General features: G+C 38.6%; 1 protein-coding gene across 5 annotated transcripts in view; it reads left to right on the forward strand.

Moving 5' to 3' along the window:
* The window catches only part of ZNF684 (zinc finger protein 684), a 37,385-nt gene extending 24,125 nt beyond the window's left edge, over positions 1 to 13,260 (forward strand). Inside the window, exons 1-5 of one of the 5 annotated variants that reach the window (XM_068539614.1) lie at positions 369 to 504; positions 1,501 to 1,563; positions 1,931 to 1,968; positions 7,847 to 7,942; positions 12,099 to 13,260. In XM_068539614.1, coding sequence (XP_068395715.1) covers positions 1,535 to 1,563; positions 1,931 to 1,968; positions 7,847 to 7,942; positions 12,099 to 13,003 — 1,068 coding nt within the window. In that variant the 5' untranslated portion in view covers positions 369 to 504; positions 1,501 to 1,534 and the 3' untranslated portion in view covers positions 13,004 to 13,260. Of the gene's footprint in view, positions 1 to 368; positions 505 to 1,500; positions 1,564 to 1,930; positions 1,969 to 7,394; positions 7,522 to 7,846; positions 7,943 to 12,098 lie in introns of those variants that run through there. The other 4 variants (XM_068539611.1, XM_068539613.1, XM_068539612.1 and 1 more) reach the window with 4 other exon arrangements.
* The last annotated feature ends 4,555 nt before the right edge of the window (positions 13,261 to 17,815 follow it).

Genomic DNA, 17,815 nt, shown 5'->3' on the forward strand with positions numbered 1-17,815 from the left:
AGTGGTGGTGGGATGAACTGGGAGATTGGGAATGACATATATACACTAATATATATAAAATAGATAAGTAATAAGAATCTACTGTATAAAAAAATAAAATTTCCAAAAAAAATTCTGATGTCTATCATTTTAAACAAAAAGGATATATATATATATCTCCCTTTTATAAATGACCCTGGCTCTCCAAGTGGCCCCATAGATACTAACCCAGGAATCTCCCCCAGAAGAGGCAGAAGCATGTGACGCATTCCGGAAACGAGCTCCCCGGGCCTTATGGGAAATGTAGTGCCCGATGAATAGCCTGCACCGCGGGGGAGCCTGGGAATCTCTGGGTGGGCAGTTACTTCCGCACACGCGCAGTGGAGCAGTAGCCTGTAGTCTGTAATTTTCCAACCAGCACTGTATGAAGTGAGAGTGGGGGTTTCTCCCAGATCTGGGAGATCTCCGTAACCTGATCTCCAGCTTAGAGTCGGAGCTGGGAGTGTGGCAGTGAAAGACTGGCAGGTATGACTCTGCAGAACTTGGGGGACATAAGGGAAGGGCGGGAAGAAAGGGACCGGTTTATTGGCTTACCGAACTGAAAATAAAACCTTAAAACTCTCACGTGCGGTGACTTCGTGTTTGGGTGTGTGGGTCCTGTTCAATTCTGGAGTAGTTCAGAGAAAGCAAGAGAAGGGCCCGACCGCCGCTCAGAGGGTTCCTAGATCCCGGGTGGGGCTAGAGCAAGCTCAGTTTGCATTCCTGCCCTTGCAAGTAAAGGACACTGTGTAGAAGTCTGTGCATCAAACTACACCTTCCCTGATTACAGGAGCACAGTTGGCCCTACCAGAACCATTTAAAACCATTTACAGTGGTTTAAAATTAAACCATGTGAAGGGATCTAGGAATAAAGTGTTTCTAGAGAAACTTCGATGCACTCTTAGGGTATTCTTACAACAATCATCCGAAGTAAATATTCTCCATTTTGCATATGAATTAACTGAAGCTGAGAGAGGTGAAGTTAACTTGCCTAGACTCAAACAGTTTAGCATAGTAGAAGATCTGAGATTCAAATCCAGATGAGTTTTCTTCAAATTTCATTTTTTTCTCAAGATGAAAAAAACCTGCAAAACAAAGCGTTGGACATATTTTCCTTTTGAAATATTTGAGTAATGTATGCTGAGTAAAATTCGGTGTGTCTTTTTTTTTTTTTTTTTTTTTAAGGATCTCTTGGTGAATCTTCAGATTTTCCAGTGAAGACGAAATAAAGCTGGGAGTCCATCTTGCACATTTTAGCCTTTCTAGGGCCCTAGCAGCGCTGGTTGGAATTTCAAAAAGCCTAGACTGGGCTCATAGGAGATAGTGAATTCCGAGGGGGAGGGGGAGGGGAAGGGAGAGGGAGAAACAGATTTAGAGTCTAAACTGAAGACTCCAGCTTAAAAAAAATCCGCCCCGCCCCCTCCCTTCCGGGTCCCTGGATCCAGCCTTCTCAAGAAACCTATTTGAGATCTCTTACTCCAGCTACAGAACAGAGACCAGAGAATCACAGGAAGGAATGACTTCTAAAGATACTGAGCTTCGGAGGTCAGGCTTTCAGTTATCCTTTTAACTCATTCATTATTTACTTAGGATACAAGTATTTGTATTTACTTAGGATACATTTCTGGGAGAAAAAAAAAGTCACTGGTTTAAAGGTTAACGACTTGCTGTTAGGTTTGTAGGACAGAAATGTACAAGATACTTATCTAAGCTCCACATATTAATAACACATACAGAGATCATTGCTTATAAAATGTAGACTTTTCTGACTTGCTAGAAATGTCGTTCTCCCACTGGGTGACATTTTCTGAGACTGCGGTGTGTGTGCTTCTGTTTTCATAGAGCAGGGTTCTACATTGCAGTCCTGGTGTTTCTCATGTCTTTACTCTCTTCCCCATTTCTACTTTCATAGATCTCTGTGTAAGAGCTGCAGAAATGATCAACTTAGAGGTAAGGCATCCATTTATTGCTATTTTAAATCTCTTTAAAAATCCATATAGGGACTTCCCTGGCGGTCCAGTGGTTAAGACTCCGTGCTTCCACTGCAGGGGGCGCGGGTTCCATCGAGGAACTAAGATCCTGCATGCCGTGCGGCGCAGCCAAAAAAAAAAACAATCCACATAATAAAAAGGAAATGTATAATTCCTTTCCATAATAAAAAGGAAAACGTAACTTGAATAGATCAGTTCCAAAAGTGCTAAGTTGATATCCAGATTATAGGGTCTGCACTTAGTTGGAGCTGCATAAGTATACCCAGTCTTTCTGGTGATCATAGAAAATGGATAGCCAACCTTTTAAAGTACTGGCTTTGTCCTTGAGAATAAAGCAGAACAATTCCCCGGATAAGTAAATTTTTTCCTGGCACAATTCTCCAAAGAAAATATCTTACAATGGGTTTTCTTTTTTTTTTTTTGCCGCACCCCGAGGCTTGTGGAATCTTACTTCCCCAACCAGGGATTGAACCCGCGACCCAGCAGTGAGAGTGCTGAGTCCTAACCACCGGCCCACCAGGGGATTCCCACAATGGGTTTTCATAGAGATAGTGTTAGAAACAATATTGACAGTAACAATCCTGTGATAAATATAACATCAGTTTTCCTATGACTTTCTTTTTTTAAATTTTTATTTATTTATTTATTTATTTATTTGGTTGCACCAGGTCTTAGTTGCAGCAGGGGGGCTCCTTAGTTGTGGCTCACCTGCTCCTTAGTTGTAGCATGCAAACTCTTAGTTGAGGCATGCATTTGGGATCTATTTCCCTGACTGGGGATTGAATCCAGGCCCCCTGCACTGGAAGCGTGGAGTCCTAACCAGTGTGCCACCAGGGAATTCCCTCCTGTGACTTTCTTAGAGTGTTCCCTAGAATAAGCAGAGAACATAGTGCCAAGAAGTGCTATATGAACTCAATTTGTAAGTCCAGGTACGTGTCCTTTTTAATATTCACCTGGATTCATAAGTAAACCTTGCGCCTTTTCCAGAGTCTTCAGCAATTCTTGAGCATTTTCTCTTCCATGTGAATTTAAAAATCAGCTTGTCAAGGTCCATAAGGGGGTGTGTTAGGTATTTTTATTGTGATTGCATTACACTTTTAGATTAATTTGGAGAGAATTCATAACTTTTCAATAATGAGTTCTCCATTTTTTTAAACTGAAGTAGAGTTGATTTACAATGTTGTGCCAGTGTCCGCTGTACAGCAAAGTGACTCAGTTATACACATAGAGACATGCTTTTTTCATATTCTTTTCCATTTTGGTTTATCACAGGATATTGAATATAGTTCCCTGTGCTATACGTTAGGACCTTGTTGTTTATCCATTCTAAATGTAATAGTTTGCATCTATCAACCACAAACTACCAGGCCATCCCTCTCCCTCCCCTCCTCCCCGTTGGCAACCACACGTCTGTTCTCTATGTCTGTGAGTCAGTTTCTGATTTGTAGATAGGTTCATTTGTGCCATATTTTAGATTCCACATATAAGTGATATCATATGGTATTAGTCTTTCTCTTTCTGACTTACTTCATTTAGTATGATAATCTCTAGTTGCATCCATGTTGCTGCCAATGGCATTATTTCATTCTTTTTTATGGCTGAGTAATATTCCATTGTATATATGTACCACATCTTCTTTATCCATTCATCTGTCAATGGACATTTAGGTTGTTTCCATGTTTTGGCTGTTGTGAATAGTGCTGCTGTGAACATAGGGGTGCATGTATCTTTTTGAATTATAGTTTTGTCCAGGTACATTCCCAGGAGTGGGATTGCTGGATCATATGGTAATTCTATTTTTAGTTTTCTGAGGGACAGCCATACTGTTCTCCATAGTGACTGTACCAACTTACATTCCCACCAACAGTGTAGGAGGGTTCCCTTTTCTCCACACCCTCTCCAGCATTTGTTATTTGTGAGTTCTTCATTTTATTCAGTGTTTTTTGGTCCTTCAGTACAGTTTTATAGGTTTATTATGGTAATTCTTTTACATTTCTTATGATGTTTATTCTTATATATGGTTTAAGTTGCTATTGAGAATGGAATGGATCTTTTTTCATTATATTTTCTATTTGGCTATTCTGGTGTAGAGGAAAGTATGGATTTATCTATTTGACTTTATGTCAACTTACAGAACTCTTACTAAGTCCAAGAGTTTTTTAGTTGATTCTTAGATTTTCTAGATAGACCATCATATACTCTTCAAATGGAGTTTTGTTCCTTATTGCCTAATATGTAGGCTCCATTTTTTTTTCTTGTCTTATGTCAATGGACAGGACTTCTAGTAACTATAATTTTGAATGTAATTTCTAGCCAAAATCTTTTTTGTTCCAGTTTTAGTGGGAATGCTTCCAGTGTCTTACTGTTTCCTCTTGTAATCTGGTAGATAGTTGTTTTTTTGTTTTGTTTTGTTTTTTAAACCAAGTTAAGGATTTTTAGCTTGTTAAGATTGTTTTCATAAATTGGGAACTTTTTTCCTCATATCATTTTTTTATACCTGTCAATAAAGTAATATATTTTTTCTTTAATATAACAGTTTAAAGAATTTCTAATACATTTCCCAATATTGAACTATCTGTGCATTCCTGGGGTAAACCCTGCCTAGTCTCTTAACTTTTTTTTTTTTCCCTAATATTTATTTATTTATTTATTTGGCTGCACCGGGTCTTAGTTGTGGCATGTGGGATCTTTGTTGCCGTGTGCGGGATCTTTAGTTGTGGCATGCAGGCTTTTTTAGTTGTGGCATGTGAATCTAGTTCCCTAACCAGGGACTGAACCCAGGCCCCCTGCTTTGGGAGTGAGGAGTCTTAACCACTGGACCACCAGGGAAGTCCCTCTCTTAACTTTTTTTTTTTTTTAATAAATTTATTTATTTATTTATTTATTTATTATTTTTGGCTGTGTTGGGTCTTCGTTTCTGTGCGAGGGCTTTCTCTAGTTGTGGCAAGCGGGGGCCACTCTTCATCACGGTGCGCGGGCCTCTCATTATCGCGGCCTCTCTTGTTGCGGAGCACAGGCTCCAGACGCGCAGGCTCAGTAGTTGTGGCTCACGGGCCTAGTTGCTCCGCGGCATGTGGGATCTTCCCAGACCAGGGCTCGAACCCGTGTCCCCTGCCTTGGCAGGCAGATTCTCAACCACTGCGCCACCAGGGAAGCCCTCTTAACTTTTTAAAGGGACAGATAGTAAATATTTTAGGCTTGAAGGCCATATAACCTCTGTGGCAACTACTCAACTCTGCTCTTGTAGTTGAAGTAAACAAATGGACATAACTATGTTCCAGTTACATTTTATTTACAAACACAGGCGGTCAGCCTGTGGGTTGTAGTTTGCTGACACCTGCTTTATATGGTCTTAACTACCTCTTTGCAGTAGGCATGTTGCCACATGCCTTTTTAATTTCAGTTTAAGTTAAACATGATTTTGACTTTATGGTTGAGAGGATATATTTTATCATATTAAAAAATCTGTATTTTTCTATTTTATTATGCTTATGTGCGTCTGGCCTATTAACCTTATAGCCCCTCTAACATCTTATTACCTTTACATGTTTGTTTTGCAGTGTCTAATAGATTGTAAGATCTCTGAGGGCAGTAATAATTTTATTCTTTTTTGTATCTCTAGTACTGTACTTGGTATGTCCTCATTGAATATTGTATGAGTGAATGAATGAAGAACATATAAGTAATATTTTAAAATAATTTTATTGAGACATAATTCATATATTACAAATTGACCCCTTTAAAATATATACAATTTAGTGGGGTTTTTTAGTATATTATCATAATTGTGAACCCATCACCACTAATCTCAGAACATTTTCATTACTCTCAAAAGAAACCCCATATCCATTAGCAGTCACTCCCCATTCCTTCCTTCCCCCAGCCCTGAATTACTTTATGTTTATATGTATTTGCCTATTCTGAACATTTCATACAAATGGAACCATACAATATGTGATCTCTTGTGACTGGCTTCTCTCAGCCAGCACAAAATTTTCAAGGATCATCTATGTTGTAGAGTCCTTTTTATTGCTGAATAATATTGGATCATATGGATGTACCTCATTTTGTTTATCTATTTATTAGCTGATGGATACTCATACTGTTGCCACTTTTGCCTATTATGAATAATTCTGCTATGGGCATTTGTGTATGGTTTTTTTTGGGGGGGGGATGTATGATTTCAATTCTTTTGCGTATATACCTAGGAAAAATTGCTGGGTCATATGGTGACTCTATGTTTGACATTTTGAGGAGCTCCTGAACTGTTTTCCATAGTTGCTGCACCATTTTACAGTTCTACCATCAATGTATGAGAGTTCCAGTTTCTCCCTATCCTTATTAACACTTGTCATTGTCTGCCTTTGATTTTAGCCATCCTAGTGGGTATAAAGTGATACCTCATTGTGGTTTTAATTTGTATTTACTAATGATGTTGAACATCTTTTCATGTGCTTATGGACCATAATCTGTTTTTGGAAAAATGTCTGTTCAAATCCTTTGCCCATTTTTAAATTGGGTTTTCTTTTTATTGTTGTGTTGTAAGAATTCTTTTTATAATTTAGATACAAATTTCTTTTTAGATATATGATTTACAAATATTTCCTCCTATTTTGTGAATTGTCTTTTTCACTTTCTTCATGGTGTGCTTTGAAGCTTAAAAATGTTTAATTTTGATGAATACCAATTTATCTATTTTTTTTCTTTTGTCACTTACACTTTTTCTGTCATGTGTAAGAAACCATTGCCTAATCCCAGGTCATAAAGACTTACTCCCTTGTTTTCATCTAAGAATTATATACAGTTGACCCTTGAGCAACACGGGTTTGAACCGTGTGGGTCCACTTATATGCAGATTTTTTTCAATACATACATACTACAGTACTACATGACCTGTGGTTCGTTGAATTTGTGGTTGTGGAACCACGGATATGGAGGGCTGTAAAGTTATTATGTGGATTTTTAACTGTGGGGAGGTTGGCACCCCTAACCCCCAAGTTGTTCAAGGGTCACCTCTAGTTTTAACTCTTACACATAGGTCTCTGATCCATTTTCAGTTCATTTTTATATATGATGTGAGGTGTGTGTGTTGAGGGGAGTCCAACTTCATTTTTTTGCATGTGGAGATCCAGTTGTTCCAACACCATTTGTTTAAAAGACCATTCTTTCCCCCATTGAATTATCCTGGTACTAGTTGAATATTTTTAATATAATTTTTGTTTCTATCACAAAGTATATTTCTGAATCAGGTGTACAGTAGTTATCATACATTACTTTCTGAAAACTCAACAATCAACATGATATGATCCTAAGAGGCTGCCATGATTCTCTTACAAGTCCCCAAATGATGCACACTTTAGTTTGAAGATCCATGTACTATTACAGGGATCAGTGACACTCCAGGATGTGGCTGTGGAATTCACCCCAGAGGAGTGGCAGCTGCTTGACTGTGATCAGAGAACCTTGTATTGGGATGTGATGTTGGAGAACTTTAGAAACCTCATCTCAATGGGTAAGGACAGTGGGTGGTAACTTTTCAGTGTAACTCATTATGTTTTAATAGTGCCCTTCCTTTAAGACCTGTGAAAGCTGTGAACATTCTGAAGCATTAGTAAGTTTGTCCCTGAATTTTAGTGGTCAAAGATTCTTAATCCCCTTTGGGGATCAGATAATTTGTTTAATGCTTCTGCCTCCCAAATGAAGAAGGGTCTTTTCTGTTCTAAAGCTTGTCTGTCATCTTCACAGGCCCTAAGACTCCAGGAGGCAAACCCGAATTGTGAGGTAGTCGTTTGTTCCTAGCACTTTGTCCCCAGTTCTGTGTTGTTTCCCATGAACAGGGTGTCCAGTCACCAAAACAAAAGTGATCTTCAAGGTGGAGCAAGGACAAGAGCCATGGATGGTGGAGAGAGAGAACCCATGTTGGCGCTCTCCAGGTGAGTCAGAGAAAACAGGTAGATGGGAGTCTCTGGAACTGAGATCTCAGTTGGTGAGTGAGGGACAGGCACCTCTGAATTACTTTGCAGGAAGCACCTCTTAAAACCACACACCTTTGAAAGTGACTGGGTACACCTGACACAACATCCTCAGATCCCCAGATGGCACCTTCACTTCCACTCTTCCACGTGGCTACTCTTTCTGTTTCTCAGCTCTTGTTTGGGAGGATGTCCTTCCTCTCTGCTCTGGCTCCTCACGCTGCCTGTTGCGTCGAAGTGCTTGTTGGTTCTCTCAGTTCCTAGAATCCTCATTCTTCTTCCCTCCTCAACATGATGGCCGATCTTTCCATACATCAATTTCTAATAATGTAATCAAATTATGTGGATTTGAAGTCTTATTCCACCAACCTCTGTCTAACCTAATTATTTTGTAGCACAACTTTATTTATAAAATAGGGATAATATTACTTTTTACCTCAGGTTTTTGTAAAGATTATATGAGTTAATACAAGCAAAACCCTTCATATAGTGGCAGACAGTAAGTGTTCAGCATATGTTAGTTGTTTTTATTTCAAAACTTTTATAACACATGTTCTTCCTAATTTTTTTCCTTTTTTAAAAAAACTTGTTCCTTTTCTTGCAGCATATACTCCCCCTGTGTACCCTACCTTGCTTATCTTTAATCTTACGGCTAACTTGGGGTATCTACCTTCTAGTGCATCTTTCTGCTTCACTTGATAATATTGATATCTTTTGGAAATTGTCCTCCAACTTTATTTGAATTAGTTCCTCACTAATCTGCCCTCACCCTTTCTCACAGCTTATTCACCGTTTGCTTTTTGACTTCTCTTCCATCTTCTGAAATTCTGTCCACAGTAACTCCCTCAGAAACTTCATCACTTTAAAGACTACAGTTATTTACTTTGTGCCATCTCCAGCATCTTTGCCTCACCAGCTTTCCATTCCCATAATTTTACCCTACCTGGCCTTATTGTCTGTTTTTTCATAGTAACCAATTTTTAATATTCTTCAACCCTTTACCTTTATCCTTACAATAAAAGGTAATGACTGGCCTGCTGCTCTGTAGTCATAAAATCACTGTGGTAAGCAACTGGCTTTTTCTCTTAAGAATTTCTCCTTAAATACTATTGTGACTTATTACCTATAATTTCAACTACTAGTTTATCCAAGACTGACTCAAAATAAAATCTTCCCTTTGCACAGAGTCCATAAAAGAAGTATGTTTCAAATGATTAAGATACCAATTAAATGTGTTTTAGATTCCCTGGAACCCTAATTACTACTGGCATAAACCAAATGAATTTTAACTCCTGATATGGTATCTCGGCTGTTTATGTAAATACTTATATTGCCAATTCCAGCCTATTTTCTGGTTTATCTTAGATGTTCTTGCAAGATTTATCTGAATTATTTCATTTTGCTTGTCACTCTTCTGACAAACATGTTATTCCTGTATAACCTGTATTATGGTATTTAAATGGCTTATCCCTCTGTATGTGATCCCATTTCGTTTATCCAGAATTGTCCGTCTTTTCCCTATTCCATGCAATTAGACTCTTTAGCATCCTCTGTACACAGTTTTCTTTTCTGCATCAGTCCTTTTGATTCTGATGTGCTCCATCTAACTAAAGCTGTTACCGAAAGCTCGGCCTCTCTGTACAGCGATGCTGAATCAAATCACAGTTTTGGGTGAAGTAGAAGAGGATAGCTTTATTGCTTTGCCAGGCAAAGGGAGACACACTCGGCTTCTGCCTTGAAAAACTATGTGTCTCTCCCCCAGAGGATTTGATTAAGGGCTTTATAACAGGGGTTCAAAGGTGGGGTCCTGACAAGATTAGGGTGTGAGCAGGGCTTACACTCCCTCAGTCTCAGGTGGTCTTCTCTTAATCTTGATGAGCTTCTCTGGTCCCTTTAATCCTGCCTCAGGTGGTTTCTTAGCTGCTCCTCCCTTGATTAGCAACTGTTCAAATCCACCCTTTGGAACTCAGGGAAGGTCATGGGAGGCTTGAGTCTTGCCTGGAAGAAATGGTGGACAAAAGGAGGCCTTAGTGCCCAGGCCTCACGGTTTCAGTGCCTGGGAGCCTCTCAAGGCCCCACTCGGTTTCAAAACCAGCATGCTATGAAGTCTGAATTCAGTTTTCTCCTCTTTCATGGTAACTTTAGCCTACATTGATCTCTGCCTTCTTTGAATTCCCATCCCAACTCTACTATGGCTCTGTCACGAAAACTTGACATATACTATCTTAGATTTTTTTTTAATCCTGTGGCTTTTAAGACTTTTTTTAAAAAACACCTGTGGCTTTAAGGCATGTTTTCTCATGATTACTCCCTGAAGAGAAAGTCCAGTATCATTTTTTTTCTTTACACCATTGCTGAGCACATCATGGACATTCAATGAATATTTAATTAATTCATTTTTGTAAAGTCAGGGATTGTGGGGATGTTTCTTATCCTTTCATTCAACAAGGCTTTTTATTGTTCCCTGAGAAGGATTCAAATAAAGAAAAAAAATTGTTTTTCCAGGTGTGTAAATTGTAGTTGAAAAGGCAAAACATAGCCATATATTTTAAAATTTGATGAATGTGGAACATTTGTTCAATGCACAGTAACATTGTGGTTTTAATCTAGTTAGTTGTCAAAATAAATGGTTTAGGCAGCAGTGATGACTGTCTTAGAAGTTCAGAGAAAATGGAGCCTAAAGTTTAAAGTAGGCAAAGACTGGAGGAGCCTTTCTTTTAAGATCATGGAACAATGGCTCCTCCCTAAAGGATATCTAAATACTACATAGGATGAGAGAGGATGAAGGAGGGCAAGTTAAGGTGGGGAAGGAACATGAGCAAATGATTGTAGCTATTTAGAATCTAGAATCCTTGGAACAGAAGTAGGTATTTGTTGAGGGCTAGAGCAGTGCATGCTTAGATACCATGAGTGAATTCATTGTATTGCATATTTTTGTTCACCAGGCTGATTACCCTGGATTTTTCAGTTGGTTAATGTTGGCCAAGGTAACACAGGATGCTGCTTCTCATTGGTTGAAGTAGAGCGGAAAGAAGACAGGAACCCAGTCCCCACATTTAGAACCACTCAATAAAGAAATGTGTATTAATGGCTATAGCCCACTACTCAGCCAGCTCCACAGAGGATAAGGCATGAAGCAAAAGGCTAGGGGTATTGTAGTAACTCCACATGGAAGGAAATTCAGGAGTGGGGAATTATAACCCCCTCCCTAATTTTTTTTGTTTTTTTTAATGGAACAGTGGATTTGGGATTTATAGGGTTTTGAGACTAGGAGTCTAAAAATGTGACTTCAGGAGCAAAGAGGCTTTCTGGGGACTAGTTTGTTAGGAAGATTGAAAGAGGATGTAAAAGCAGTACTTGTCATATATCAAAACTCAGCCTGAATAAAAATGGTAACAAGCAGATAGAATCTGTGCTTGGGCTAAGAATAGCACACCCTCAAATGACCTGCTAGACCTTTGTGTTCCTGGGCTTACAAGTACGTGTAAGAATGAATCCCAGCTGTAGTAGAGTTGGAGCCCTGTCTACAGATATGTCTCAGCCGTGGTTTGGATGAGGTTAGAGGATTGGAGATAGAAAAATGTTCCTGAAGGGAAGTGACATTGTGCCAGATGATCAAGAGGAAAAAGAGATATGAATGAGGGAAATAAGGAGCTATCCTACCTGGGTAATCTAGGGATTAGGTAGTAAGGACCCTGATTCTGATCTCCCTTCTCCAAATCTAGTTTTCCCTCTGATATTTTCCCTTAACTCCCTTGTCTCTTGTTCCCCTGGCTACCCAGTCCATTGATCACATCTCCACAGTGGGCTCTCTTCATTCTGTGAGCTAACCATATGTCCTTATTGAGAAATTGAGCAACTTTTTGATTTCCTTTGTACCCTCCTTACTGTACCTTTTGCTATTTTACTATCTTTCCTCAGGTCACAAGTTAAGCCATCTATTCTCATTGTCATTCTGTGCTCCCATTTCCTCTTTAGCAGTTTTATTCGTAAAGCTCAGGAGCAAGGCAAATACAGATTTGTTTCAGAACGAGAGACTAGATTTGAAATCATATATGTTTCTATAACTGTTGATGGCAAAAATTAACTAGGAATGTTTCACTGTACTCCTTTTTAGAAGCTGACTGCCCACTTATTGATGAATCAGACAAGAACCAGGAAAGCAAAGACAATTTTTTGAATTCAGTTTTGTTCATGTTCAATAAAATTCTGACTGTGAAGAGACTTCATGGTTATAATATGAGCACAAGTCTTAATCCTACAAGAAAAAAATCATATAAATGTAAGTCATATAGGAAGAGTTTGCAACCTACTTCAGACTTACTTAATTGTAATAGATGTTATACTGGAGAAAACTGTTATGAATGCAGTGAATGTGGGAAAGCCTTCAAAAAGAAGTTTCATTTTATTAGACATGAAAAAAATCATACAAGAAAAAAACCCTTTGAATGCAACGACTGTGGGAAAGCCTATAGCAGGAAGGCTCACCTTGCAACTCATCAGAAAATACATAATGGAGAGAGACCCTTTGTGTGCAGTGATTGTGGGAAAGCGTTTACGCATAAAGCACAACTCGTGGTCCATCAGAGACTCCACACTGGAGAGAAGCCTTATGAATGCGGTCAATGCGGGAAATCATTCACCTGGAACTCCTCCTTTACTCAACACGTGAAATCACATACACTTGAGAACTCATTTGAATGTAAGGAATGTGGGAAAACCTTCAGGTATAGTTCATCCCTTTATAAACACTCTAGATTTCATACAGGAGAGAAACCCTATCGATGCATCGTATGCGGCAAAGCCTTTGGCAACACTTCTGTGCTTGTTACGCATCAAAGAATTCACACAGGAGAGAAACCTTATGGATGTATTGAATGTGGCAAAGCCTTCATCAAGAAGTCTCATCTCCTCAGACATCAGATAATTCATACAGGAGAAAAGCCCTATGAATGTAGCAAATGTGGGAAAGCATTTTCCCAGAAGTCAAATCTTATTGTACATCAGAAAATTCATATGTAATATTCACTTATGAATCTGAGAAAACTTTAAATATTTGATAAACCTTATTAAGTAGAGAATTTATGATGAGGAGAAATCCACCAATCTGAATGAACTGGAAGAATAAATTCCCATTAAAAAAACCAATGCCAATCATGTTCTCAAGTGATAATAAAGTTTTTAGAGAAAAGATCACAGAAAAAGTTAATTTATAAATGCACATAGAGCTTGGAAAGTAAGCATAAATTAAACAATCAAGGAATCAGTGAAAACTACATTTACCATCTCTGATTTTTAATTTTTATAACAAATTATACAATTATGCAAGTGTGAGTATAAAATGTTTATATTATATATTATATTAAATTATATCTATTAAGAGTTTCTGCAGTAAATTTCACCATTTTTTTCTTCCAACCCTAACAGTAACATGCAAGTGAAAACATGTGGTTTAATATGTAGTATGAATTTCAGTAATATTTTCACCCATTTGCTGGCACTTTTAAGGGGTATGGCAGTGTTACTGAATGTCATTCTCAAACTTGTTATAAAGATGTATAGAATTACACATATGTATAATTTAACAAGATACCAGTTGAGAGGGGGAAAGCAGTTGTATTCTGTATTACAGTAAGTACTCAGTTGAGGAAAAGAAGTATTTAAATAAGTGTGTAAATAAAACATTTGCCCTTCAAATATTCCTGTTCTTTTTCATTGATATATTTACCTAAGGTGTAAGCATAGCTCAAGTAGTAGTTAACTAGGGTATCATCTACATTTCATTTTAATAAACTAGAGTATCATGATACTTTGCAACTTTCAGGGAGTGAGCTTTGGGGTCTATTTTTTGTTTTCTTGTAAGAAATTGATACAGGTTTAGCTCCTAGGGGTGCCTGGAATTTACCATGTGACAGCACAGGCAGCATTAATCGAGTTGAAAAAAGCACATTTTTTTTTTGCTTAGCAACTTCACTTTGGAACGTGACATTTTGTAAGTTCCACATGTTCCCTTAAAAGGATGAACCAACCATTATTTAAGCTACAGTTTTTACTGCTGTTCACAATATTCTTTGATAATGTCAAAAAACTTTTATGCCTTTTCTTGAGTTGTGACAAAACAACTTGAACCTAAATTCAGAAATCAAGCCTTTTCAAGTTTAAGCTCAGTTACAACTATATTACATTGTTTTTCTCTCATTGGCCATTTTTTGAAGAGTAATGCTGAGTAATGATTATAAATGAATGATAGTACTTTTTTTTGAACAAGCACACTAGCACTTAAGGATCTAAATTATTTACTGACTTTTTTGCTTGACCAAACTTTAGTCAGGCTCCTGAACCTTTCCGAGGCCCACTTGCACACTTACTTGTAAAATCTAGTTTTAGCAAGAACCCTGCTAAGTCATTTTAACCAGAACCCTGCACCCTCAATATCTGATCAGGTTCCTCATCCTCCATCATCCTTCAGGTGATGTCTGATCACCCTAGCCTGTCTTCAGCAGGAATCCTATAAGGCAGATTCAGCCAGAACCCTCCTTACCCGTGATGTTTTCTCTTAGTAATTTTCCACCCACTGACCCCTACCCTACTCCTTAGCTATAAATTCCTACTTGTGCATGGTGTATTCAGAGTTGAGTGCAATCTCTCCCCAACTAAAATCCCATGGCAGTGGTCCCTATGCCTATCACACTGGTCCTCAGTAAAGTCTGTCTTGTCATTTGTCATCTTTAACAAATGTCACTGAATACCTTTTTTCTTTAACACTTCCCCAGTTGTTTTAGGAGGCGGCATACTGGTTACACTCTTGCAGTTTCAGAATTTTCTGTTACCTTCTTTCTTTTGGAATTGTCTTCAGAATCCATTTGTCAGCCACACAGCGAATTCTTTAGGTATGTATAGTCACGGGACTTGCCTTTTTTTTTCAACTCAACAGTCTTCTCTCATTTCCTACATGAAATCCTTGTTTTACCCTACTCAGTGCTTTCCATTCCCATCCTATCTCCCCTTCCCATGCCCATGCTTCTCATCTGAGAAACTCCAAACTATGTAAGGCTACAGGAAGAGGACACATATTAGGAGGCAGTAGGGCGCTCTACTGTTGTCGGCATGATGTGAGGTCCCCTTGGAAGAGCAGCTGTGTAGGTCGAGGTGGCAAGAGGTGTGCGATGGTCTGTGAATAAAACAAGGGAATTTTAATTGTAATATGTCAGGAAGCATGTTATCTAGGTTCCATAAATTAATTCACTCCCTTAAGTGGAAGAAGGAATACAGTAGAGCAAGTTAAAATACACTTCCTTGGGCTTCCCTGGTGGCGCAGTGGTTAAGAATCCGCCTGCCAATGCAGGGGACACGGGTTCAAGCCCTGGTCCAGGAAGATCCCACATGCCACGGAGCAACTAAGCCCGTGCGCCATAACTGCTGAACCTGCGCTCTAGAGCCCACGAGCCACAACTACTGAGCCCATGTGCCACAACTACTGAAGCCCACGCACCTAGAGCCTGTGCTCTGCAACAAGAGAAGCCACCGCAATGAGAAGCCCATTCGCAACGAAGGATAACCTCCGCTTGCTGCAACTAGAGAAAGCCCACGCTCAGGAACAAAGACCCAATGCAGCCAAAAATTTAAAAAAATTTTTTTAAATATATATATATACTTCCTTACTGGACAAATATAAACTGCCACCTTGAGAGTTTCTGTCACTGAGCTCATTGGCTTAGGCCATACGAGATTTTGGCAACAAGAAAACCAAAACTATGCTTAGTTCCATCCAAACATCTCAGATTCCCAGAACTCCCTAGTCTATTTGTATTCTGTGGCTGAAACAGCCATACACAATCTAAATGAGAACTTCCTCGATTTTTCCCACCTCTAAGAGTTTGTCATACCTTGAGATTTTCTTTCATTTTTTACTTTATAAAAAGATCACTGAAAAATACCTTCTTTCTCTTTTATTTATACACAGATGGCAGATAGGGCATTTTCTCCCCAGTGAAACTTCATTTTTTTCTGATTATATCATATATGCTAATTTTTAAGAATCAAATACAAAAAGTATAATGAAAAGAAGAAAACAGAGAAAGTGGAAAAGGCAGATCTAAGTTTAGGAGTCTTTGAGTTCTGGAAAAAGAGAGTTTAGGCTTTATAAAGGTGTAAAAAAAAGTAAGGATAACTAGAAAAGCATAGAAATATAATGTGTAACTTAAAAATCTGAAGAGAGCAATAATGAAAACTTCATAAATCCAACAGAGCAGGAAAGGTGAAAGTTGCAGAAAACGATATAATAAATAGAAAGCCAAAAAAAAGTAGAAATAAATAAAAGCATATCAATAATAATATTAATTGCAAATGTGTTAAACTCACCTATGATGAGGAAGAAACAATGGTCTCTTATTTTTTTAGAAGCACTTTAGTCTTTTAGTAATTTCCTTTGCAAAACTAAAAGCATATTATTTCCAGTGAGCTAGTGCATACCACAGAAAACCTTGATTTACATTACCACCAAGATCTCATGTAATAGGAGCAGAGTAGTCCCCCAAAAGAAAAATAGGGTCTGTTACCAAAAGAAGGAAGAAGAGGAAGTTCCCTGGTGGCCTAGTGGCTAGGATTCTGGGCTTTCACTGCAGTGGCCTGGGTTCAATCCCTGGTTGGGGAATTGAGATCCTGCAAGCTGCATGCTGTGGGCAGAAAAAAAAAAAAAAAAAGGAAGAAGTGAGGCTGAGAAGATGTCCAATAACATTTCACCCCTTTGAACATGGACATTATGTTATATGACCACAGTTCAATGATCAAAATTTTAAAAAATTTACCACTGGTATAATACTATTCTCTAATCTATCATCCATAAAATTCCCCCGTTGTCTCAATACTGTTCTTTTCTAAAGAAATTTTTAATTTTGGAATAATTTTAGGTTTACAGAAAAGTTTCAAAGCTAGTACAGAGAGTTCCCATATATCCTTCACCTATTGCCCCTAAAGTTAACATCTTTTATTACCAGAGCACAACTAAGAAGCCAACACCGGTTTATCACAATTAACTAAATTCCAGATTTTATTCATATTTCACTAGTTTTTCAATAAATGTCCTTTTTCTGATCTAGGATCCAATCCAAGATACCACACTGCATTTAAACCAATAATGTTTTTCTTAACAATTTTTTTTTTCTGGTCCAGGATCCAAACCAGGATTACCCATTGTATTTAGTTGTCATATTTCTTCAGACTCCTTTAATCTGGAACAATTCCTCAGCCTTTCAACATCTTTCATGACATTGATATTTTTGGAGAGTACAGGCCAGCTATTTTGTAGAGTGCCCCTCCGTTTTGGTTGGTCTGATGATTCCTCATGATTAGATTCAAGTTATGCATTTGGGCAAGTATATCATGTAAGTGATATTCTTAGCATTTCATGTCAGGAGGCACAATGTCAAACTTGTCTTATTACTGGTGATCTTACTTTTTTTTAATTTTATTTTTAAATTTTATTTTTTTATTGATTTACTTATTTGGCTGAGGTGGGTCTTCATTGCTGCACGCGGGCTTTCTCTAGTTGTGGCGAGCAGGGGCTACTCTTCGTTGCAGTGCGCAGGCCTCTCATCGTGGTGGCTTCTCTTGTGGAGCACAGGCTCTAAGTGCGCAGGCTTCAGTAGTTGTGGCGTGCGGGCTCAGTAGATGTGGCTCACGGGGTCTAGAGCACAGGCTCAGTAGTTGTGGCGCATGGGCTTAGTTGCTTCGCAGCATATGGGATCTTCCCGGACCAGGGCTCCAACCCGTGTCCCCTGCATTGGCAGGCGGATTCTTAACGACTGCGCCACCAGGGAAGTCCCATTACTGGTC

This window comes from Eschrichtius robustus, chromosome 3 (genome assembly GCF_028021215.1).
Source record: "Eschrichtius robustus isolate mEscRob2 chromosome 3, mEscRob2.pri, whole genome shotgun sequence".
Classification (NCBI taxonomy): Eukaryota; Metazoa; Chordata; class Mammalia; order Artiodactyla; family Eschrichtiidae; genus Eschrichtius; species Eschrichtius robustus.